This window comes from Mchenga conophoros, linkage group LG12, assembly GCF_057382185.1.
Source record: "Mchenga conophoros isolate Kocher_MC1m ecotype Shallow Benthic linkage group LG12, M_conophoros_male_GT1.1, whole genome shotgun sequence".
Lineage (NCBI taxonomy): Eukaryota > Metazoa > Chordata > Actinopteri > Cichliformes > Cichlidae > Mchenga > Mchenga conophoros.
This window is the reverse complement of record NC_140537.1, coordinates 36,950,631-36,977,058: the sequence shown is the minus strand read 5'-3', so window position 1 is coordinate 36,977,058 and position 26,428 is coordinate 36,950,631. Positions and strand designations below refer to the sequence as shown.

At 41.7% G+C, this 26,428-nt stretch overlaps 1 protein-coding gene across 2 annotated transcripts in view; it reads left to right on the top strand.

Moving 5' to 3' along the window:
* The window catches only part of adamts3 (ADAM metallopeptidase with thrombospondin type 1 motif, 3), a 136,466-nt gene that overhangs the window by 85,480 nt on the left and 24,558 nt on the right, over positions 1-26,428 (top strand). The window contains exons 9-19 of one of the 2 annotated variants that reach the window (XM_085295591.1): positions 3,747-3,890; positions 6,166-6,298; positions 11,347-11,460; positions 11,838-11,983; positions 13,317-13,492; positions 15,289-15,422; positions 16,161-16,284; positions 19,452-19,508; positions 20,415-20,498; positions 20,968-21,048; positions 22,937-23,100. In XM_085295591.1, the coding sequence (XP_085151717.1) occupies positions 3,747-3,890; positions 6,166-6,298; positions 11,347-11,460; positions 11,838-11,983; positions 13,317-13,492; positions 15,289-15,422; positions 16,161-16,284; positions 19,452-19,508; positions 20,415-20,498; positions 20,968-21,048; positions 22,937-23,100 (1,357 nt within the window). The remainder of the gene's footprint in view (positions 1-3,746; positions 3,891-6,165; positions 6,299-11,346; positions 11,461-11,837; positions 11,984-13,316; positions 13,493-15,288; positions 15,423-16,160; positions 16,285-19,451; positions 19,509-20,414; positions 20,499-20,967; positions 21,049-22,936; positions 23,101-26,428) is intronic. The other variant, XM_085295590.1, reaches the window with a different exon arrangement.

Here is a 26,428-nt window from a genome sequence, read left to right as displayed (position 1 = left end):
GTGGCCAGTGAGCTGTGGCCGTCCACTCTGAGCACCTCTGAAGGACATGCTTCATGTAATTAGAGGTGTGGAAACAGACTGGGCTCATTGAACATGCGCTCAGTTACAGTAAATGCTGGGCTTCATTATATCCTGCCTCCTCACTTCAGCTTCCATTCTGTGGCCCCGAACGACCTTAAAGTAGAAGGAACCCAAGAACATGAACTCAATTTATTTTAATTAACCTGTTTCCATAGTTCAGATGTCATGTACAGTAGTAGAGACATCGATGTTTCCAGCACCATTGGAGGTTTTTAGAAATGAAGCCTATTAGAATGCACACCCAGTATATCCTGCCACATCGAGTTTTTCCAGTAAAGTTTAGGCCAAGATCCTCAGAGGATGTTGCTGCGAAATAAGAAAGTAAGCATCAAGTCAAGTTTCTTAAAAAGGCGGGTGTGTTGCCGTCGACGATTACATCAGCCAGACTCAGTCTGCACATTGTGTTAAAATGAGACTGAGCGCATACGTCTGCTGCAACTCTGTCATTAACCTGTGCAAGATCCTGTGTGACGTGAGCTGTAGGTGACGAGCACACCGCTGTGCCTCTTCCCACACCTTTCCAATGACAATTTCTGCATCCTTTCAACACTAAACAATGCGGCAATCATTACCGCTTCCCTCAGCGGCTGACCATGTGAACAAGGTCACTGTGCAACAACTTCTGTCACTTTTGCATCTGCAAACAAGTGCTGCACCACGAATGCTTTGAGAGTGAGCGATTGTAACAGAGTTTGCGTCATTGCCTGCACATGTATTCGGTGCAAAAGAGGGGCAGTGTTATGCAGAGATCATCACCCGGCGTTCAGGTCTGACCATTTAACTTCATTTGGTGTCAGGCGGGACAATAACGTACAGCATCATGATGTAAACGCAGCTACAGCTTTCAGTGAGTTGAATAAAATAGTAAACATGTGCCGTTCAGCTTCCAGCTACTAAATATCAGCTTTTGAGTTTAGTATTTTTTTATTTTGACACCTAGTTTCCAACTGCTGATGAAGAATGTGTGAAGTAAGCTCTGAAGAAGAACATATTTTCATCTCTAGTGACAGCTCTGTGTTAGGTGCTCTTTCTAACACCCTGAACAGGATTTTAGGATTCATCTGCAGTTACAAAAAATGGACTCTATATACTTTTATTTCCAGTTGTCGTTGTCTCCCTCCTGTTTTCTGCCTCCTGCTGCACTGAAATAAAATTTTGCATTTAAAAGTTGCCCATAGATGGAAGGGTTGATTCCTGAGAGTTTCCGATCTAACCTGCCTGAATCATTGCTGATTTGCTCTGATCTGTTTGCCTCTTTGGTTTGATTTGTCTGAGACGGTGTGAAAGCTTTTCACTCGGAGTCTGACGCAAACCAAACAGCAGGAAATGTGGTTTTCAGTGTGGCTGCAGTCAGCTGTGTGAAGGCAAAGCAGACCATCACTGTCTGATGATGGATGTTTCACTTTAGCTAGAAGTCATAAAATGAACATTTCCTTCAGCTGTAAATGAACCTATCATGTGTATGTTAGGATGCTCACACGGTACCTGGGTTTATTTCTATTCTCTCTTAAAAAGAATTTCCACGATCTCCAAGTGTAACACATACTGATTTCCATTCATGGATCTAATACGGGACAGCTGCCAAAATCCATGTGCAAAAAAAACTAATCCAACAAACCCCTGCTCCAAAAAAGAGCTCAAAGAAAAGTACTTTCACAAAAAGACTGCACTGAAGTACAAGACTGAACATCACCAGTGGGAGGCCTGTCTCCTCTGATTAAAGGGAGAAACTAAAGCAGCAGGCCACGCCATCACTCGGTAAAGTTATCTGCGGTCACGGGATGAATGTAACAGACTCATCTAAACAGTAAGGACACAGGATTCAGCAGGTTCATTAGCACCAAGCATTATTTGCTTTGTACATATTATTTATGGAGTATGCTGTTTCTAGCGTTTGTGTTGGGTGGTTAGGTGGAGGTCATGGTGGTGCTGACATTTCCAGATGATCATCACAGAATTCTGACAGTGTGACACTGTCAGTTTGTTTCCATCTTTGAAAAGACCGAATCAGCTGATCCTCTCTCACTGTGTGAGCTGGGACCATCATTCTGGAGCCATGACCAAAGGAAGTCACATGTAACATACAATCAGCTGAAACCCGTTAAAGACACCAGGCTCTGTGCTCTATGCAAAACTACACGTGTAAAAATAAGCAATGGCATGTGATCATGTGATTTTTTTTTTTTTAAAGCATTCATACTTACAAAAACATATCTCATCAGTTATGGTGGGCGTTACTGTGAACACTGAAGAAGCAGGTCTGTCTGATTTGGAACGTTTGAACTTGACTGGATTAAAGTACTAACACTCCTGCTATGTCAGATAAAAGTAAAAAGCTAAAAGCATGACTACGTTTGAAAGAATCATCGTTAATAGGATATTTTAAAGTCATGTGAGACGGTGGAGATGATAATAAAGATGTTGACACTGCAGCATTGCTGTGAATGTAAATGCGTCTGTAAGATGCCTCAGTTTCAGCAGATTTAAAGTACAATTCGCAAAAGCCGTGTGAATCTTTATTGTTTGGTTTGCTGTTAAAGGTTATTTTATAGCTCTGACTAGGGCTGCCACAAACGATTATTTTGATAGTCGACTAGTCACAGATTATTTTTGCGATTAGTCGACTAATCAGATCATCATCCATTGGACGTAAAACGTACAGCTTATTGCACCAGCAGCATCTGCTCTTATATAACTATCATTAGCTTACAGCTTGAAGTGTTTAAGGTCTGTGCAAACTAAAAATAAAGACAAGATGATAGTTTATTAAATTTTAATGAAGTTTGCAGATTGTCTCGGTGAAGTTTAATAAACTCCTTGCTATCTAAAATATAACAGGACACTGGAGTATATTCTGAGCATCTCACACTTCTGATAATCAGCTGTCTGCTTGACGTTTATTCAGCTGTGTAAAAACTATAACTTTAATCTCAGCCAAACCGATTTACTCAGGAACAAATAAAATACTGAAAAAAGCCAAACAATAACATTTTGAAGTTATCTAAGTGACTCATATATCATGTTTAACCTGAGTAGCGAAAGACAGCGGTGGGTCTCGGGGCACTAGTGAGCCTAGCCCCCGGCTCGCTATCGAGCTAGTGGGTAACAGATGTCTCCGAAAACGTCGGAGCGCTTTTGAAAATATGTGGTGTCCTGATAAACTGAGCCGATATTTGAGGTTTACACAGCTACATTCTCGCCTGAACATATGTTAAACGTTTATTTTGTGACCCAGAAAGAATAATAAGAGTAACATTAAAACTAACTAGCTGCCGCCATTGTTGGAAACGGCGCTATGAATTCTGGGACACTGCTGCTTCTTCTTCTTCGGGGTTTAACGGCAGCTGGCATCCTTGTCCATGCAGTGCTGCCATCTTCTGTTTCAGTCCGTTATTACACTCTTAAATCCTACTACTTATTCCTGCGTCTTTTGGGATCTTACAAAGCTTCAAACGACGCGTCGACTATTAAATCAGTCGTCGACGATTTTGATAGTCGACTAATCGTGACTAGTCGACTAATTGTGGCAGCCCTAGCTCTGACCTTTCCACTTGTTTTATGAATTGAAGTTGTAAAAAATAATGAAATCCTTGTCGTCGAGGTTTATCTTGTATTGCTGTTCTGCTGTTTTGTAATTTATGGTTTGTCTCTGCCTGTGAGAGCAGGTTGGGCATGGAGCACGATGGCCAAGGCAACCGCTGTGGGGACGAAACGGCGATGGGAAGCGTGATGGCCCCACTGGTGCAGGCGGCCTTCCATCGATACCACTGGTCAATGTGCAGCGGGCAGGAGCTGAAGCGATACATCCAGTGAGTTCATAAACCTGCACAGTACTCCGCATGGGTGCTGACAATCACGACTCCAGAGCTCCACCTGGGATGCGTAAAAAAAAAAAAAAAAAAAGAATAAATCACAAAATATAAGAGTTAAGTTAAAATTGGGAAATGTTTTATTAAAAGCTTTATTAAACAACAACCTCCTCAGCTACATACATTTGCTCAGAGATTTTGGGGTGGATGAGTAAATAAATTCTCAGTAAGACCCGACAGTCGGATGCTGGAGCAGTGGGGTCAGACGCAGTTGTGATGTCCTGCAGCACAGACGGATGGATGGGAACGCCACCAAAATTAGGAGAATGAGTTTGGCACATCTTAATGTTCCTCCATAATTTTGACTCTTGGAAACGTATAAAGGAGACAAGCAGGCTGTTTGTTGGCGGTGCAGTGTCAGAAACGTCAAATCAATCACAGCCCAGTGAGCAAATTGCATTTTACAGCTCAGTAGCCAAACTGTAAAGAGCTACATGGTTGCTCTATCTGCCCCATATTTCATACTCTGTTTGTCCTCAGCATGCATTCATCTTATTTAGTGTTGTCTACACTCACAACAACAGTAACGTCAGTGTATGTTATATCATAAGATAGAAAACCAGCAAGAAATATATGAAGAGGAAGCCAACGATCTGTGAGCAAGCACAACAAATCCTGTTTTAGAGTCAGAACAGGCAGGCTGAAGGTAATAACAGAATAATTAACCTAATTCATGCAGTGTGACAGAGAGGAGACCCCAGAATTTCCCCTAAAGCACCCCAATCTGTTGAGACACTTTATATTTAAAATATCTTATTATTTACAGCCAAGTGCCAACATGATGAAAATGTCTGGCTCCGCCCACCAGAATAAATTGTCTTCTTTATGCTTCGTGTGTGTCGTCTGGTGTCCTGCTAATAACCGTATAACGTGTTAACCCGAGGACGTCTGAGCTTTGACGCCAGCGTTGTTGGCTTGTGTTCAGTTCATAGACATGGATTTTTCTTCTTCTCTCTGTAACTGACAGGCAAAGCTTAGCGGAGCGTGGACACAAAATTATTGACAGAGCCTCAAAGAGGATGACAGAGGCAGCGAGCAATCAATCACCAAACAGTACCGCGATTTTTTTTCTGGCTTTTATTATGAAAGGTGCCTTTGTTGACAAAAATCTATGTATAGCAGGAAAAAGTTTCTGCGTTATCTCAATATGAAGACTTTGTGAGGCAGCTGCTGAGAAGAAATTTAATGAGAAGTTTAAAAATCATTCCACATTTTCAAAAGGCACATATGCCTGCTCTGTCTCTGCGCCGGGTTTAGCTGTGCCCCGTGAAAAAACAAACAGCCAGGCTGGGGTTTACTGCAGCTGAGCCACTTCTCACCACCTGGCTCTGTCGTTAAATTAGGAAGTATGTGCATAAATCTCAGTGGGAAAACAAGCAGTTTCTGGATTTCTCTGATAGCTTTGTGCTGCATTCAGGTAAAATCAGAATGATCAAAAGTTAATAGCCTTTTAGCTTTCCTTTGGGTTCGTTTCTTAATCATTTGCTTAATAATTAGATTTTGCACTGACGTCGATGGAGGGATTAAATGTCTCAGTTGATAATAGATTCCCAAGGTCAAAATATAATTATTCTTTAATGAAACTGAAAGTTTCTGTTAAAGTCCTTTAACTTTACTCTAATGTGTTAATAACAAACCACACGCAGCGTATAACCAGCATTTATAGCATCTGCAAACAGCAGAGCAACAAGTCGTTTCTCTTGTTATATTGAGCAGGTTTAACTAGTGTTCATGCAACAGTTTGAGTTGCTGCAGGGCCTTTAAATTCAATCACCCATTAAGCAGTAACTCCCACAGTGAACAAACAGAATGAAGTCAAAACTATTAAACTAATTAACAAATGAAAACAACGCTTCCGGTTATGCTAAAACATCAACGTAACAGAGACTTGAGTTATATGGATCATTTGTTGGACTGATGGTTTTATCTGCAGAGGGCTGATGATTGCAGGGAAAAGCTGCAGTGAGGGGGTTTGATGCCTTTGCTCTGCTGGGTGGTTTAGGTTCACTTAGAGTGAATTAATTCGTGACAGCAAATAAGTAAAAATTATGCGACGGCTTGTGGCCACATCTAGGAGAGGGTGTGGCCTCAGGCTTTCCAGGTACAGATGCCCTTTCAAATAAAGATCTCTAGTTTGTGTCAATAAACCTTTTTGGCCCTGTGAACTTTGTTTGGCTTGTTCAGAGTGAAAACATGACCCTTCATGTCCTCACAGCACGTATGATTGTCTCCTGGATGACCCCTTCAAACATGACTGGCCGGAGATTCCTGAACTTCCTGGCATCAACTACTCGATGGATGAGCAGTGTCGATTTGACTTCGGGGTCGGCTACAAGATCTGCACTTCCGTGAGTAAAAGATAAAAAAATATGTAATCGATAGCAGAAACCAGCTAAAATATATTCTGTGGTCTGTTGAAGAAGTTAGTTCTTTAGACTCTTGGGATGAGCGAGCAGGGACTTTCAGTGAGGTTTCTGCAGAAAGCTGTGCTGATCACAGCCTCCAGAGGAAACTGACTTTGAAATCTCAGACGATCAGAAACCGTCTGCAGGTTATCGAGCGCTTCAAACAGAAGCCTGCTCGTTTAACCTCAATCACACCTGTGATTCCCCAGACCTCTGCAGATGGCAGGGTGATCACCGTTGTCCCTGTTTACCGTCATCTGTTTCCAGCAGGTCAGAGATGCTCAAATAACAGATAAAAATGAGCTTTTCCAGTTGTTAATTTTGTGAATACCGCGCTAATAAAAATGCAGATATGCTCAGTATGAGCTGTTGAATCTTAAGCTTTGAGTGTTTGCAAGATTTTGTTTTATTTATTTTTTTACTTACAACAAAAGTGAGTTTTAAAAAGTCAGAAATGCAGCAGCCTGATGAGAGGCAGACGTAATGATGTTGATCATGTGTCGCAGAAAGTGTCACGCTGTACTCAAAAAAGCTTTAAACTTGCAGAAGACGACTTATTATTTTGGGAGCTGTAGGAACAGAATGAGAGTCTGAGGATTGGGCGTCTGGCTACGATCGTCGATCGATGTCTGGGGTCCTGACTTTACACTGAGGTTGGCATTTCTTTGAAAGCATTTCGAAAGTCAACAGAGTCCCTGTGATGCAGTCCTATTATCGCTGAAGGCTGCATTGTTTGATTTCAGCTTAAAAAGGAGGCCCGGCTGCTCTGTCTGAGGTTTAATAGGTTGTAGCTGACAGTTTTCGATGCCCTTTGTTCTCTACAAAGATCAATTTTTGGTTCTTATTTTCTGCTTTGTAATTATTTGTTCATTTCACGAGATGATACACTGCTAAGAGGAGACGCTGTATGCCGTTTTAAAATTTCCTTCCTCTTCATCATCTTATTAAAAAAATTATCAGATGATCACTTCTGCTGTTTATGAAAGTCTGCAGCTACACGCAGCGCTACAGAGCACTTCAGCAGTTTTCATCTCATTATTTCGAGTTTCCAGCCCGAGCTCTGTCTGTGTGTGTGTGTGTGTGTGTGTGTGTGTGTGTGTGTGCGTGTGCGCGTGTGTGTGTGTGTGTGTGTGTGTGTGTCTAGAATACATGCCGAGATCTCTGATCAGCAAACTGAACATTTCCTCTCCAGCGACATGGTTTGTGACTAGATGTGCACCTAATGCAGCATTTGGTGACTGTAGAGCAAAAGATTCCCTGTAGATGTGAGACCACGGCCACAGCTAAGTGTTTAAATACTGAACTTACTGAGTGTAACTTCCTGTTTGCTGTAAGTACAAAATGTAAACTGCTTGATTCAGGTTTGCCATTAATGTCTGTGCTCTGCTTCAAATCTAATAAAAGGCCTGTTAAAGTGCTTAGATGAAATTAATCTAAACCGACATTTACATCATGGAGGTTTAATTTATTACTGTGCTCGCGGTTTTACAGACAGCAGGGATGTGCCCACCGAGAGCAGGTTGCTCATATACCGAGACTGCTTCCTTTGTAGTCATGCTAATCTAATCTCATGCTCATCTAAATGATGAAAAACAGCTAAAAATGTATTTAAAACACTTAAAAACATCACCGGCTATTTAAATTTGACACAACTCGTTTCACATTACCTAGAAGAGAGAGACCTCGCTCTGAGAGCACAGAGTGTCTTCGGCTCGTGTTCAGGTTGATATGACCTGTAGTCGCTTTTTTGTGTAAAAGTAATAAATGAGAAAGATTTTCTTCTCACAGAAGAAATAATAAAGACGTAAGAAATAAATAAAAGAAATAATGGTTTTCTTCAAAGGCACCTTTTCCATATTTTGTCATATACTTGCAGTTCAAATGATGCACACTCATATTAAAAATAGTTTCAAACAGTGAGCTCAGCATATGTGCAAATAGCCACCATGAGACAAAAGGACTGATTGCTCTAAATGCTTTTTTTCTTCTGTTGGATCTCTGTGACGTCATAGAGAAGCAATGGTCATCTCAGGAGTGTTGTACCAGTCCTGTTGTACTGCTAATTAAATATGATATTTCATCAGGAGGCAGCTTCAGCTTCTGTGAGCGCGTCACTTTCACCCAGTTACTGTTGCCCTGTTGTTTATGAGGGGCAGCCAATCAGAGGACTTTAAAGAAAGGCTCGTTTTCAAAAGCTGCTCTAGTATTATCCAATAATAAAACACTGTGAGCCAAGTAGTAACTTTTTTTTGCACCTCATGTTCCAGAATTATTTCCAGTGTCAGCTTGGTGTAAGATCAAGCAAACATTTCTGCTTCATCTACACTGAGAAGTAAACTTTTTCCACTTTAAAGTTTCCTGTGTTGTGTTTTAGTGCTGACGTAGGACAATTGTCTAATTTAAGTACGACTGTACAATGACAGCAAAGACTCAAGTTCAACCTAACAAAAGTCTACGCTGTTACCTACGAGATGTTTACAGCCTGCAGCTGTTAAAAAAGCAGAAGAAATCCAGAAGTGAAGAGATTCAAGACACGCTCTGTTGATCAGCCTCTTTAAAACCTCCGTTGGTTCAGGTTTGTTTGCTATGATGTTAACTCTTCCACAAAAGCTGGATGCTAGCACAGATGATTGTTTTAGCATCGCAAATGAGCAAATCACAAATTAGGCGTGTCATTGCCCAGCTGAGCAGATTACAGCTGTTACTGCTTACTGGGCCATTCTGAAGTACTGTTTAGATCAAGTGGCCGGTTTAATTCCTGCATGCTTATCTACATCTATTAAGGCCACGTTAGCTTTACACCCACATTTCTGGGTCACAGGATTTGCCTGTAGGTGGACCTGACCTGCATTTTGCCCCAGTTTTGCCTTTTTAACCGAACATCAGAGAGGTTCGGCCAGCGAAGGCAGGCTGCTCTGTTGGGTCTCAAAAACAATAATTTTTACAAAGAAGGGCTGAACAATATGGAGATTAAAAAAAAAAGATTTATCAAGGTAATACTACATGCACCCCATATACATGTATACACCATGTTTTCTATGCTTTTGATGCTTCTCCTTTTTAGTTTTAGCTTTTTTCCATCAAACAAAAGCATCAGGAAAGCTGTAAAAGAAAAACATGAAGTGGTAGAGTTACCCTGAGTTTGCTTTAGCCTGAGAGTTTGATTTATAGATGTCTTACTCTTTATTAAAACCCCACGCAGGGCCTGTGCTCGCAGTGCAGACAGATAAATGTGTAACAGACAACAACACAGTCCTTTAGAGACAGCTGATTATCGACCTGTCAGACCAAAAACAGTCCCGCAGTTTATGGCTGTCGCGCTCACCGTTGCTGTAATTTAACTTCCACAAAGAATCGGACAGAAAGTTAGTGAAGCTGTTAGATGTTAGAATAATAGAATCCCAAATGAACTTTAAAATAAAAGACACAACTTCTTGTGTGTCTTCCTTACTCTGACCAGGAACAAAAGACATGTGATGAGCGACCTTACTAACAAAACCAAAAGGAATCAGGCCTGAAGAAGTCAATGTACTGTCAAAATGTCATCCTGATGTGGAATGGAAGAAGGAATAAGAGCGAGATGGCAACATGGAGGTGTTATTTTTGCTCCTTTGTGCAGAATAATACCCGAGCGCTTTCAAAGAATATATGATGTTTTTCTGTCTCCTGATGATTGCCTCATAAAGGAGGGAAAGGCAGTTCAGTTGGAGGCTGATAATGTTACATAAGGTTGCAAGAAAAAGCTAAATTATTGCCTCGGTTTTGTTTAAAAATCCATCTCTGTCCAGGTTAAACTGTTTGCCCACTAATTCTGCTGTTTCATAGAAATGCTCTTCTGCATCAGGTCACGACTGCAGAGAATATCTGGCTTCCATTTACCTGCCCGGTTGTTGTTCTTGAATGCAGATGATTAAAAACAGAAAATCAGATAATTCAGAGATGGTTTTCTGAGACTCGTTAAACTACTCACAAAGGGAACAGGCTGTCCCTCCAGGTAATTGTGTTTATGCTGCTGCAAACAAAGCACCGGCAACAGAGATGTGGCCGCAGCAGACATGTTCAGAAAGGCTTATTAACCTCTGCAGATGTCCCAGTTTTATCAGCGGTGCTCTCAAGTACTGCTAACGAGGCGGACGGGGGAACTAGTTCCCAATCCAGGTGAACTTAATAAGAAGATGGCTTCACACAGACATTAATGTCGTACCAGTAACTGCTTTGGATGAGGGCAAGACAGTGGAAACCAGATTCTTTTAGAAGCAACAGATGATGACACAAACATGGTGAAAAATAACGAGCGTGTTAATATTTGGGAGATACCTGTTAGCACGTAGCACACATTATAAACTGTGTATTGTCTGGAGATCAACAGCCAAAAACAACCAAAAGCTTCTTGCGTCACACATTTATCTGCAGACGTGAAGGAAGCTGTTTGACTGTCAGACACTCACAGATGTACCAGTGACGTCTGCTCTTGAACTGTCGCACAGTCTCTTGTCATTGAGATGTTTTGGGCAGCTTAACTGTCGCTTTTTAAGTTATCTCGAATTAATCTGATTGTCTGCTTAGATCCCTCAGAAATATTCGACCACCTTACGTGACGAGGAACTTAATAAAAAGCCGTTATCAAAGAAGCCCACTCAGCCCTCTCTGGTAGATAAAGAGAAGTGAGAACGACAAATACCTACATACAGTTTTAGAGTGTCTCCCTCTTTTATCAGACAACTTTCATCGTTACTTTTGTGCTGTGGGTGATTATGTTCATTTCTTTTGCACCTTAGTTTATCAAGGACTCTTGGATATAACACAAATTCTTGTCTTATATGAAAAGAAAGTCTGACAGATACTCATTCCTTTGCTATTTTTAAGTGACCATATTCTGCTCACTCAGTTAGGCAACACAATGAGCAGCTGAGTTATCCTGCAGCTATATTTTTACCTATAGTGTGCCATGTTTTCAGTTGCCTTAACGTTTTTTGCTGTCTGTGTTCCAGTTTCGCACATTTGACCCGTGTAAACAGCTGTGGTGCAGCCACCCAGACAACCCCTACTTCTGTAAAACCAAGAAAGGGCCACCTCTCGATGGGACCGAGTGTGCACCTGGAAAAGTGAGTTTGTCTATTAGACCTACATACAATAAATCATGACCAACACTATAAGGGCACCACCAGGAAAAAAGCCGGTGGATGGTGGAGATGGTTCGTGCAGTGCTCAGATGTTGTTGTCGCAGCTTCTAGCTGGACTCCACATTATCACGCACTATTTTTCAGTGTGCAAGGTAATCCAGTAGCATTAGGAGGATTACTGCAACATTTAAAATATCTCTGATGACGTCATCACTTCACAGGACGAGCAACTGTGGTAACCACGGAAATCTTGACATTCCTGCCCACATCCTTCTGGCTAAAAAGTTTAGCATTTAGACAGGAGACCTTCTCTGCTGGCTTACTCTCCCCGTCTCTCTTTGCCTTCTCATCTCATGTAGTGGTGCTACAAAGGTCACTGCATGTGGAAAAACCCTAATCAGGTCAAGCAAGATGGTGCCTGGGGCTCCTGGAGCAAATATGGTTCCTGCTCACGCTCCTGTGGAACTGGAGTTCGATTACGGACCCGTCAGTGCGCCAACCCTGCGTAAGTGGACAAGCATTGATTAGATTCAGGGCGGCATCAAGAATAATAGAAATAGTAAAGTATTTGAACAATGACGTGACTTTTGTCCTGGCTGCCTCCTCCCTGAGCCACCTTCTGCTGGCGGTTTCTTCCTGTTAAAAAGGAGTTTTTCCTTCCCACTGTCACCAAGTACTTACTCAAGGGGGGAGGGTTTCCTCTACACTACTGTAGGTTCTTTACCTTACATATCAAGCACCTTGAGGTGACTGCTGGTGTGATTTGGTGCTATATAAATACAATTGAACTTTCATAATCTTCCCATTTAAATCACCGCTGTAGACACTTAATTACTTTTTATTAAACGCCTGAATTAAAGGTAAAGTCTTCATTTCAGTTATATCCTGATTCTTTGATTTAGAATCCACTGTGGTGGGGTACACAGAGGAAATTATCCACAGAAAAGTGTCATTGTTCAAATATGATGAATGATTATCATACTTGAATAATAATGGATTAAAAGAGACGGTTTTACTTGACCGTGGAATATTGTGCTTCGTACTGTCTTAATGATCACTTTCCAATGACACAAACTAACACTGATAACTTTTGTGACAGACCTCCAGTATTTGTGAGTCATGTCAGTCTTTAAGTAGCTTCCTAAACCCGAAGGAATGCTCCTCTGGAGAAAGTCACCTGTTCTCTTTTTGGCCGTCTCAGCGGTAAATTAAAGTCTGTATAAAGACAGGAAACAGGGATGCACTGGTTTAGTCCTGAGGCAACCAAAAATCTGCCTGCCAGCTGGTGTAAAGCTCATTAATTTATATATATGCTGTTTTTCAGGGCTGACAGATATGAAAGCAGCTTACAGCAGCGTTCTCCTGTCTCTTCGTAGGTTTTAGTCAAAGGAAGTCAAAGCATTGTGAAAATGACTTTATATAAAGTTTAACACTAAGCGATCAGTTACCAGACTCTATGTTCAGCCTCATATTGCTGTGTAGAACTTCAAGTTTGGAAAACCTTTTGTGTAAAATCATCCGTGTTATTCGTACGGCTTCTCCTTCTTAAATCCTTTTCAAAGGCAAGTATTTGTCATTTCAACAAAACTCAGGAGGCTTGATTTAAATAATCAACTCCCATTAAATGAATAACTGTAATGTAAATAGTATTACTGCCCTGAAATGACGCTCCACCTGCAAACCAGCCGTAACAGCTGAGAATCATTTTTAGCCAAATGTGCGGGTGGATTTTACACAACAAAAGCCGTGGAGGAGGATTTGTTTCCACTTTTCAAAGTTTATAAGAAGTCTTCGCTGTCTGATCGGCGCCTCTGATGTTCATCCATTTCGTTGCCCAGCCCATCGAACGGCGGCCAGGACTGCCCAGGAGTAAACTACGAGTACCAGTTGTGCAACGCAGATGACTGTCCCAGGCACTTTGAAGATTTCAGAGCTCAGCAGTGCCAGCTCCGCAACTCCCACTTTGAATTCCAAAATGCCAAACACCACTGGCTGCCCTACGAGCATCCTGATGGTAAGTCAGAAAAATGTCAACAGATTGTTTTGCTCAGGCCTGAGGCTGCTTTGCTGCTTCTTTTATGCCCCAAAAAGAACAATGAAAGCAGACGAGGGCAGGAGATCTGAACTCAGACACAGCTGAAAAAAACATATAGTGAAGACAGGAACGCAGCCAGCCCGTCACCACGCTGGCCACACTCCTTTGTGCAAAGGCAATGTTTGTGTTGTGTCCTCTGTCATGTTTTTCTTTTGTATTCTCTCCGTTCTACTTTTTCCCGTCCTTGTGTAGTCTTCCATCCCTCTGCTGGGATGAACAATTTAAACCCGTTCAACCTTCAAGCTTTCCCTCTTTGCAAACGTAATGGATCACCTGTGCAATTACAAAACTCTGGGCAGGGGTTTGGAAAGTCAGTCATGTAGAAAATAAGTAGGAAGCACACTGAGAAACTGCAGGAAGGTGAGAAATTAAAATCCGATCACGGCCTTCAGTGGAAGGCAGAGAGCTTTTTATGATGTCTGCGGTGCGATTTGACTGTTGGGTGCTGATATTTTCATGCATGTTCTTGTTATTTATGTTCAGATTTTGTCTGAACAGGTTTTTCTGGTGGTTTTTGTTCATTTTAAAAACATTTAAAAAGAACAGAATGAAAAAAACCAATATTGACAGATTTTTAAAATATGAATTAATAGTTTAAAAAAGATCAGTTGCAACATATTTTTGCAGATGTATATTCTGTTTTTTTGGAAGTGCAATAGTTTTGCATTTGAGACGAGAACTAATCACCACACTGCAGATAACCAGCCTGCCTTTGACTAAATGAAAGGACAGAAGCATTCAGAGGTTTTCTGTCATTTTTTACATACGATCCAGTTTTTTCGGAGCCTTCAGGTTGTTTTGTTTTCCTTTTTGTTATTTTTCTCATAAAGAGACAGTGCTCATCATGTAAATGTGCCAGAATCAGTCACAAAGGCAAATTTGCTTTGGCAGTCAGAGGAAGTTGATGGCTCATCCAAACATTGAAAGAAAATCTTCATAAAAAAGCAGCTGAGCACAGCTAAAAGCCCCAAAATGCAGAGAAGGAAAGAAAACATGAACACATACGAACGACTGCTAATACGATGCTTTTAAGACATAACTCAGCGGTATCAGATTCCTCATGTCTGCATGCATATTAATACAGGTATTATTCACACACTACTTTACAGTCCAGTTTAGAAAATGTTCATTTTGTTTAATGAAGTCGTTGAGCACAGAGGCCTGAATCTGTGAAATCTGGTTAAAATGTAACAGTGAGGTTGTAAATGTAACTTTACCTGATATTTAGACTTTTTATTATTGATTATAATGAGATTGTAATGAGGTAGACGGGGTGTTGATGAGTGTTAATATGTCCTAAAATTCAAGGCGGTCATTGTAATCACTGCAACACAAACAATAAATAATAAACTGGTAACAGTTTGCAAAGCAGGAAAATCAGAAATACACGTAGAATATGCATATTTTGCAATTTTGTTACCACACCAGCATTTTTTGGCTCATGCAGTCTATTAGCGTTATCAAAATTCAGCGATCCAAGCTTTTCCCAACTCCACTGACTTTTCTTAACCGTTTAGCAGGGCTAGAGCCTATCCCAGACTTCACGGGAAGCAGGAAGCTCGACGCACCCTGAGCATCCTTTGACCACTCAAAAAAAAACAACCCACAATAGATTGATGGGTGTTTTTTTTTCTCTGTCTAAGGAACTTTTAGATAGTTTCAAAACCACTTGGCTTCAGTTTGTTATGCTAATCTAAGAATTCATCGTCTTGCAGCAAACAGGAGATGCCACTTGTATTGCCAGTCCAAGGAGACAGAAGATGTGGCGTACATGAAGGTGCTGGTGCATGATGGGACACGATGTTCTTACAAGGACGCCTACAGCATCTGCGTGCGTGGAGAGTGTGTGGTAAGGGTGTATTCAAACTACATCAAACTACGTTTCTACGAGCTGTGTGTGCTCGTCAGCCACGTTAGCAGCTGCAGACTGCTGGACTACTTAAGCTTTGCACAAATTCATTTAATTACACAGAGTTAATGGAAGTAAACCAGCATCGGGTTCACTGTGATTGAATCCACAGTGTGTACTCACTGCTGTGAAGGAAGAAGGTGGCTTCATTATGATGTTTATATCCAGTACTGCTAATTTGTTCTGAGATGTTATTTAAAGAAGAGTCTGTTTTTCTGTTTGAAGGCATTTTTCAGTGGCGTTTGGGCCTTTTTCACTCTGTTTTCAGCTCAGTTGTGAGAGCAGCATGGCAAATTATAAGCAAACAGTTTCCTCTGTTTATTACTGAATATCTTGAAGATGATGATGAGCTCCATGGACAAAGTTTTTTTTTGGCTCACGGTCAAAACTTGACACCTTTTAGCAAAGAATAAAAATCTAACGAGGAATAGGCAGAAATTCCCTCGATGTGTCTAATCATCCAGGTGAGGTCATGATTTTAAATGCTGACCTGACTCGTCTTCCACCCCCAACAGCAGTCAGCTAACATCAGCTCGTGTCCAGTTGGCGCTGATAAACCAACAGCTAATGAATCTGTTACGTGACATTTGCCGGGTCCGCTTAGCATCAGACACGCTTCGTGCCCTCGGCCAAAAAGCAGTCGGGGTTCATCTGTGTTGTTGTTTTCTTGGTCTCCAGAAAGTTGGCTGTGACAGAGAAATTGGCTCTAGCAAGGTTGAGGACAGATGTGGGGTTTGCGGTGGAGACAATTCTCACTGCCGCACCGTCAAAGGAACCTTCACCCGCACGCCAAAGAAAGCTGGTAAGAGCTCGGAGCTAACACACATCATCTTAAACAGGATCATTGTTCGTTTGTTGTTGTGTTTTATTTACTGTCGTCACATGAATGATTTATTTAACTGCGTTTTTCTTAACTGCCTGATCATTCATGCAGATAGTCACTTTTATTTTAAACATTAAGTTATAAATGATAAACTCAAATCTTCATTTGGTGTATTCTTTACTAAAGTCTCCACAAACATGCTGGGGACAAATATAGAATGCAGATGGTCATTAACATCTCAGTATTTTTGCTGTATTTTCATGGTCTTCTCACAAGCAGAGTAGAGACTTTCCCCCCATTATAGCACCGGGGTTTGATAACGCTGCTGTTTTCTGCATTGTCACATTCAACACCAGAAACCCATTAGTTCATGCTTTAGTTCTGTCAGACTTTCCTCACCTGTCCTCATCCTGCATGTGGCGTTCAGCCCAATTACAACCCCCTGTTTACTTTTTTCTACAATTTCTTTAAAAATCTATAAAAACTGTAATTTTTACACAGAAACAGAAATAAGTTGGTGCACTTTAGCATGTTTAAAATCAGCTTCAAATGTTGAAATGTTGCATGTTGGTGCTATTCTCACATCTGTTAAAGCAGAAGAATTCAATTCTATTCAGTTTTATTCATACAGCGCCAAATCACAACAACAGTCGCCTCAAGGCGCTTTATATTGTAAGGTCGACCCTCCAATAAACACGGATCCCCACAGGGGACATGGGAGAAAAAAAAATTAAGACGGACTTTTGCGAGATCTCGCAAAAGTTTTAGCCGCATTCTTCGGAGGCCGTCAGCTCGAAGCCGACCGGGAGGTCGAGGCACGATGTGCCGGGAAAGCGGTGTTCCTCCCGGCTGTAGTAGGTCTCGACCTCCCGTTAGCTTCGAGCTAGTGGGTGTCAGATCTCCGAAAATGTCGGAGCACTTTTGCAAATATGTGATGTCTTGTAAACCGAGCAGGTATCTGACGTTTACACAACTACATTCACGCCTCAAAATATCTTAAAAGTGTATTTTATGACCCAGAAAGAGTAATATTACAACTAAGTAGCTGCCGCCATTGTTGGAATTCAACTTTTGCGAGATCTCGCAAAAGTCCGTCTTAATATTTTTTTCTCCCATGTCCCCTGCGGGGCTCCGTAAATAATACATACAGAAAAACCCAACAATCATATGAGCAAGAACTTTGGCGACAGTGGGAAGGAAAAACTCCCTTTTAACAGGAAGAAACCTGCAGCAGAACCAGGCTCAGGGAGGGGCGGGGCCATCTGCCGCCACCGGCACAAGAAGGCTCAATTTTTGGGAGATTCTTGAGAGATGTTGTCACCTTAACATGACCTAAGGTTATATTAATGTGAGCTGCTAGCTTTACTAGCTTCTTATGTAAACAATCAGCAATCCATTTGTAAGTGAGTCATCACTAAGCTTTGTGCCATTACCTCTGCCCAGCAGGTCACATGACTTCATGGAATCCCAGTACATGACTGTCGTTCAAGAGCAATCTGAGCTGCTCGCTTCTAAGATGAGAAAAGTACTGTTTCACTTGACTTCCTGTGTAATGTGACACCTTCTGAAATCCTCACTTTATTTTCATGATAACTGAACATAAATAACCTCAGTCTGCATAAGTGTATACACTGTGGGTTAAATGTGAGCAGTAAATGCTGTATACTAGAGCGTACTGTCAGCATGAAATGTGGGCTTTGAAAGGTCTCAGCTTGAGTCTTCTCTGGCCTTGTAACTGTTATGAGAGCATGCACTCCTTTAACTACTGATTTAATAAGCAAAGTGGCAAACGCTTTAAAATAGATCTTGATTAGTACAGCCCATTATCAGCATGCCACACTTGGTTATCCCATTTTAGTTTCTAGTGTCTCTATTTACCCTTTTTAGAATATTGTTTAAAAAAACACATTTAATATCTGAAGCCCAGTTAACCCAAAAACATGCAGAGCACGTCACAGTTCCACTTTTCAGACTTGTGTGGTAAGCCACTGAAATGCAGCCGGACTCAAATGAGGACTCTGACCACTTATAATTTCCTGTAGTCAGTAATCGATACGGGATAGTGCGAGAGCTGGTAGCTGACTCTGCTGTGCAGCCATACAGCTGAAAAATGCTGCAAATACTCCTCCTCAGCCAAAAATTGATTTGTTCTATTTGCAGGAGGTGGATGTAAACAGAAACCAGGGTGTTTGAAAGGGATTTTATCCAGATAACAATCACCTCACGCTGGCAGTAATGACAGTAATGAAGTGTTTCCACAAACACAACAAATTCTGATGTAAGCAGATTTTGATGTGGCAGTGAAATCTGAACTTGTCTGGGATCAAATATATCGATGCCAGTGCTTGTTATTTTTACTCAGTGTCATCAAAATCACTGGCTTTATCAATATTTGGATACATATTGATATAAACTATGATGTTGATGCTTTTTATTTGCTTAGTCATTGGACACAGCTACAAAGTTTATATGAGTGCACAAAGGTCATCTACGTAACGGCAAAGAGAAGAGGAGATGGGTAGAAACTGTATTTGCATTTATGCAGTTTCAGTAAAACAGCCCTGTTGGAACACATGAAAAAAACAGCATAAAGATGAGAGGTTTCCATAAAAGAAAGAAAATTCAAGTGTGGTTGAAAGAATTAATTTTGCATTGCACTTTTCAGGATTTTATTCATTTATTTTCTACCGTGAATATAATGCAGATTTACATTAATGGTGTTATATTGGTGTAATGGTGTAATTATGACCACCTTCTGCTGTATCTTTGTCATTTTTCCTTGCAGCCAATAAAAGGCTCTACAGGGCCGGAGTGACACGCCGCTGCTTCAGCCGTCACTCTGAACAGTCCGGCTCTTATGAATTAAAAGAGAAATAATCATGTCCTTCTGCATGTTAATAATGTGCTTTCATTTTTGAATACATTTGTAAATTCACCGACAGCCATTTAACCAAACCACCAAAATCCACCCTTGTTTTCGGCTCCATCAGTCATGGATCATATTTCATTGGATTTCACTGAAGTGCGAGTCTCGATGTGATGGCTTCATCAAATCGTTTAAGGATGAACTTTAATGTAACTGTGATCATTCGTCTTTGTTTCCTCACATCTCTCTCTCCCAGTTAACCACTCACCTTTTTTAACAGGGAAACAGTTAAGCAAGAGAGCCCAAAAAGAAACCGCTGTGTCCGAAAACACTATATGCAAGTATCCAGTGTTACTGAATCCCTCCGCGCCTCCTTTGCTAGTATTTCCTGCCCAGCTTGTAGTACAGATGGATGCTTAACACTGTAGAGATCCAGAGACTCGACATAAGCTGCTGTTTCTTCTGTTCCCTGTTACTAAGTGTCTTTATAGAGCTGACTTAGCTTTTGTAGATGTCACAGGCTCGACATACATCTATAAAACTCTTTACAAAAAGTTACGCTTCGTGATATTAGTGGTATTTTATTATTTAACAGCCTAACAAACTAACTTTAGCGTCCTAGCCCAGATAAAAAATGCCACATTAAACAAAGCTGCAGATCTTTGAAGGCAGTCTGAATACAGCTGGCCATTTCAAACCTGGTTCAGTCTAATGATCCGCTTCCAAAGGGTCATTTTAGATAACCAGCGTGTGTGCGGTGTATCAGTCTGCACACGCTCTGTTATCAGATTGTCATTTCTGTTGAGCGTCTTGTGGCTGAGAAATTGGGTTTGATTAGACGATGATCTCTTGGAAGCAAGCGGTCTTTTCCAAAACTTGGAATGCAGACCATGTAAAAATGCCTCTCCGCCACCTGCTGTAACCCTGTGTTAGCTGCACCTCAGCGTACAGTTGCATTTATAGTCAGCTCAGCCGCACCGATGTGTGCGTGCCAGGACACCCAGAGTGTTTGGCCTGTCTGTCAAATCTAAAAGCGAGTAATTACAGCTGCAGTTTTCTCCTGTGAGTGGCGGATGCCGCCCTGCCGGCAAACGTAGCTTGCTTTCTCATCCAGCGACAGTTGCTCTGGTTCCTCCTATGCTCATTAAATACGTCTCCCTGTAGGTGATGTTGTTGCTATTAGACAGTGAAAACGAGAGGAGGGGACATGTGATACTGACTAATGATTTATTTCATTCCAAAGGGAAGACGAGAGGCGCCTTTTCTTTGCCCAAAGGAGCTCGAAATGTGTTTGTAAATGAAACAGAGGACTCTCGAAATGTACTTGGTGAGTCACGGTGGGTTTGTAGGAGGCAGACATCCCTGACAGACAACTTTGCTGGTCTGTAGTTTGAAAAGCTTTTTACCTCCTTCCTTATTGAAACACGGCCGAAGGCTCTCTTCATATACATCCTGTTTGCACAGAGCCGGTGTGAGCAGAAATAAAGGACGATGGGCTTCCTTTCAGAGACTTTCTCATTTGATAACCAAATAGACACGAGTAAACCTTCAGGGCCTGTTTCAATAGAACCTTTTTACATTGAGGAGGAAAGCCAACCAAGCATTTTCTTCCTTCTTTAACTTCTTCAAACATCCTTGTAGAGCAAAGTGAACAAAATGTCTGGAACATGCGGGATGTCAGCCTCAGCAAACCGAACAGATTATCCTTGTATCTGCTTAATGTACCGTTTCTGTCTTATCTTTCCTAACCCCCCCGTCCTGCTTCTGCTGCTGCTGATGCTGCAAACTTGGCAAAGGTTACCTTAAGATGTTTCTCATTCCTCCTGGAGCTAGACATGTGATCATCCAAGAACATGAGGCCTCCCCTCACATTCTTGGTAAGTGTGATTTTCAGAGATGAACACATGTATGAAATCTTAAAAAGCTCTTTGCCATCCTCCTCATGTCTCCTCAGAAGACCGATGGGAAGATTCTGTGAAATCATAGATTTTTCATAATTCATTTCTTGTCACCTCCCAAGTTGAGGAAAATGAATCTTCTCATTTGCATTCATTATTAATCGTCTGCTAGATGAGCGTGCTCTTTCTTTTCTGCAAAATAGGACTAGTTTTTCTTTATTTAGTTGAATTTCCAATAACAACCAAGGACATGTAGAATTAATCAGCCATATTCAGGAATGAATCATAAAGACGTGGCTTGTTATAGGATAAGTTTATTCATAAATGGTTAAAATAACCTCCACAGATGGGATTATGTAGTTACTCTTAGTGCAAGCTAAATAAAATTAATACCTGAATTCAATTTAAAGGTCATGTCCTTGTGCACCTTTGGACTGCTTCCTGCGCTGCTGCTATTTTTAGAAGTTCTGTGTGTCTGTGATTTCATCCTGGAGCTCAAACCTGAGCAAAGTCAAACATCAACTTCTGTCCCCCCAACTCTGATGTCAAGAACAACCCAACAACACAAAAGCAGAAGTAAGGTGAAGAGTCCGTCAGGAGTGCGACCAGCAGCAAACACAGAAACAGGATCAGTGTAGTCGCTGGTTTGATTCCCTCCAACTTTGTCCTCTTAAGAAAATAACATTTAGAAAATTTCACAAAGAACAAAAAAAGAGAAATGTTTGTCCCACTGGAGGAGGCCCTTTGTGTATTCTAGACACACACATGTGAGTGATAAGAATCTGACAAGCTGGCAGTTTGCTGATAACAGCAACTTTAATGAAAACAGTGAAGAACTTTATGATTACATGTCAGATTATACTCTTTAATCCTCGTGCAACACGCGTCTGTCAGTCGAATGATCACATAATGTGTCAACTTTTTCTGATGGAGTAGATGGATCCATCCTTGGTTTTTGTCTTTGTATTGAAAGGTCAATTTACTGTAAGTGAAAAAAGCACGATTTCTGCCTTTAAAATGCCAGTTAGTCAAGTCGCATGTTGGGTCTGGTAGAACAGTTACTGATAGTGATGACTAAAGGATCCTGTTTCTGAGTCAGACTGAGTTTATGTGCAGCTAGAAGACAGTAAATATGCCAAAAAGGAAAATGACCTCAAAGTGGTTAAAAAGGCTCCAAATGTCAGTATTTGTAACTCAAGTACAAGCAGACTGACAGTGGAGGAAGTCAACTGATCTCAAACTAACATAAAAATATTAAGAGTTAAACTCTTAAAAAAAATAAAGAAAAAAACTGAAAGTAATAGTAGTGTTTTTAAATTAATTATTGGATGTTTGACAATAATGGTGCACTTCAAACAAAATAGCACAGCTGAAACCAGCAGGAACTACTTTCCCTGTTTTAATAGGATGCAGAGCTGATGAGTGGTTGGAGACTGCATCGTTAAAAACTGTTGTAAAGCAGACGGGTGCTGCAGTGGATCATCTTAAATGCTTTTTAAAAGCATAAAGTAAAACTTGAGCAGCAGAAAGAAAGAAATGATCTGCAACATCCTTTTAGCATCTTTTACTTGTGTTGCATTTTTCCCACTCGATGCATTTAAATGCATTTATATGTATTTAAAGCATCTGATTAACATGCCAGTTTTCATTTTTATCCTTACAAGTTTTATTAAACTATGAGTTTGGCAGTTTGTTTTGCACAGAATGAGGAATAGTTCAGACATGCTTTTGTTCAGGCACGGTCTTTTTCCGAGTGACTGCTCTGAGAGTGCATTTTCTTTCTCTGTGAATAATTCTGATCTTTGTCATCTAGAAAGTAAAGCTATTTCAAGTTTGTCAGCAGCTTATAACAAGTGACTGATTACAGCAATCAAGAACCAGGCGACGGGGCATTACATCCTCAACGGCAAAGGAGAGGAGGTCAAGTCCAGAAGCTTCATCGACTTGGGCGTTGAATGGCATTACATCATCGAGGGCGACGTAGAGACGCTGCAGACCGATGGCCCTCTGCACGACCCCGTGGTGGTGCTGGTAATAACACTTCCTTATCTATCGCACTCATATATGAATTCATTCAGAAGGCTATTTACTTGATAATGAGCGTTAAAACAGTTCATCCCTCCTGCCCGAGTCTCCCAAAATCCATTTTATCACTTATTTTCTACGGCTATCTGTTAGATTTTAATTATTGAAAGTCATTAGTGTTATTTAAATGCACCATATGAGAATGTCTCCAAAGGAAGAGGCTTATCCCTAAGATAAAATACTACTTGAGATAAATTTGAACGAGTCAGTCCCTTCAGTTGTTTTAGACACATTTGCATTTGCTGGGAAGATTTTAATACATGTACAGTATTAAGCTGCTCCCTTCTTTTATCGCTGCGCCTCTCTGTGAGCACGAGGGAAAACAGACGCAGTGAAACTGAGATCAGAGCGTAGAGACATCGGCATGACCGTGAAAAACAACAAGACCTAGCAGAGGCTGTCATGGTGCACCAAAACGAAACGAGTTAACGTTGTTTTGGTCCCCAGAGTTACATTTAAATGACTTTTTACAGTAACTTTGGACCTTCCAGTGTTACCGTAATGTTACCTGATCAGAAATATAAGTTAACAGGAGTTTTGTGCGATCAAACACTCCACTGTGACTCCTACCAGTATGTACCAACCACATACTGGTTGCATCACCTCCACCAGCCAGCTCATCTATTTATCCTAGACTGATAGCTTTAGCTGAACTCAGTGCTAGCTATCGCCATTTTGGGGCACCAGCAGATGCACTCGGTTTCACCAAACACAGTTTGCAGTTCACTCTGCTGTCGAGCTGACACTAGCACAGAGCTATCTGCCAAGAAACACAAGAACAACAGAAAATAATGCATTAGGTTGTTTGTTTGTTGTTGCTGTTGTAATTTTTGCATTACTCAAATGCAAAAATGACACTTTTGTTTGCAAAGTAGTCTGAGTACTACTACTTTAGTGAAGTAGCAACTGTATTTTGCAGCTCCTAACCTCAACAGGTGCAATGACACTAAAGAGGGCTTTAAAAGAGGACCGTTATTATTCAGGTTTAGACAGTTTAGAAAATCGTGGGTACAGTATGAGTAGAGCTCTCATGTAAATCATTTAAAACCAGCGGCAAAATCTTCCAATCAAAACCAAAACTAACAGGCAGCTGATTCACAGCACATATTTGTGGTCATATGATCGTTTTCCTTGGAGCAGCTCTCTGGACTTGTGGATTTCTCCTGCTGAGCAGTGAGTGAGTTACTGTGAGGTGCATCAATCAAACCTGGTAGAGATCAAAGAAAACGTGAACTTGACTAAATCTGCCAGTGAAGGAAAGACCTGACCTCCATCATTTGGTTTACTCTCAGCCAAATACAACATGACTGAAACTTGAACGACTCCACAATGTGAGGTTTGTAGTGTCATATTGGTTCGTCTGCTGCTCGGGCAAGCCATGATTATTATGTGATTGAGAGGACAAATTATAAGGATCTGTCACATGAAATGATTCATTTGGAGACATTTTTAGGACATCGGGACTCAACGGAGAGAAACCAGTGACTGCAGAAAATGCAGACGATCTCACGCCCACAAAAAGTGAAGCCAAACCATCTCTATCGCCCCCCGGTGTCTGACTGCAGTATAAGTCATAACCCTGCCCCCTCCCTGGATAAGACAGGGGTCAACCTGAAACAAAAAGTCTCCACAAATAAATTTTTCCCAAAGATTCTTTCTGCCATTATTAACAGTTCTCGTCACTCTGGGTTGGGTTTGAGGGGTCACCTTTGTCATAAGCTTGATTTTAATTGCTAAGTCGGATGCTTTAAAATTGTGGTGCAGTGTTATTATGATAGCTTTGGCAGCCGCAGCCACTGAGGAGGTGGTTCAGCATTTAGTTTCCAAAACCATGACCGACTGAGGCATCCACATACTTCTGCTTTTATCCAATCATTGGTCCAAACACCATGCTTTCTAATGTGTGTGTGTGTGTGTGTGTGTGTGTGTGTGTGTGTGTGTGTGTGTGTATTTATATATATATAAATTCCCCACTCGCCCCTGCGGGCGGTTTATCCTTCAAGCTCGGGTCCTCTACCAGAGGCCTGGGAGCTTGAGGGTCCTGCGCAGTATCTTAGCTGTTCCCAGGACTGCGCTCTTCTGGACAGAGATCTCCGATGTTATTCCCGGGATCTGCTGGAGCCACTCGCCTAGCTTGGGAGTCACCGCACCTAGTGCTCTGATTACCACGGGGACCACCGTTACCTTCACCCTCCACATCCTCTCGAGCTCTTCTCTGAGCCCTTGGTATTTCTCCAGCTTCTCGTGTTCCTTCTTCCTGATATTGCTGTCATTCGGAACCGCTACATCGATCACTACGGCCGTCTTCTTCTGTTTGTCTACCACCACTATGTCCGCTTAGCGTACAACCTCAGGGTGCTGGACTTGGGGTGAAACCCTCCACGCATGGTAAGGAGCTTTCTTGTCTTTATGTCAGTGGCTTCTATCTCCTTCTTTGGCCAGCTTATTACCCCAGCAGGGTACCTGATCACGGGCAGGGCGTACGTGTTGATGGCCCGGATCTTGTTCTTACCATTCAGCTGACTCCTCAGGACTTGCCTGACCCTCTGCAGGTACTTGGTGGTTGCAGCCTTTCTAGCGGCCTCTTCATGGTTCCCATTCGCCTGTGGGATCCCCAAGTACTTGTAACTGTCCTCTATGTCCGCAATGTTGCCTTCTGGTAGTTCAATCCCCTCAGTTCTGACTACCTTCCCTCTCTTTGTTACCATCCGACTACACTTCTCCAGTCCGAACGACATTCCAATGTCATTGCTGTATAGCCTGGTAGTGTGGATCAGTGAATCGATGTCTCGTTCACTCTTGGCATACAGCTTGATGTCATCCATGTACAGGAGGTGGCTGACAACTGCTCTGTTCTGTAGTCGGTATCTGTAGCCAGTCTTGTTAATGATCTCACTGAGGGGGTTCAGGCCTATGCAGAACAGCAGTGGGGACAGAGCATCTCCTTGGTAGATCCCGCACTTGATGGTGACTTGTGCTATGGGCTTGGAGTTGGCCTCTAGTGTTGTACGCCACATCCCCATTGAGTTCCTGATGAAGGCTCTTAGGGTCCCATTGATCTTGTACAATTCTAGGCATTCCAGTATCCAGCTGTGGGGCATTGAGTCATAGGCCTTCTTGTAATCAATCCAGGCAGTGCACAGGTTGGTCAGTCTGATCCAGCAGACCTTCAGTTAGCCATTCCGGGTGTCTCTCGTTAACTAGCAGCTGGTTCATTTGTGCTGCCAGACGCTCGTGGAGTGCAGTCAGCTTCTTCAGCCAGTAGGCGTGAACC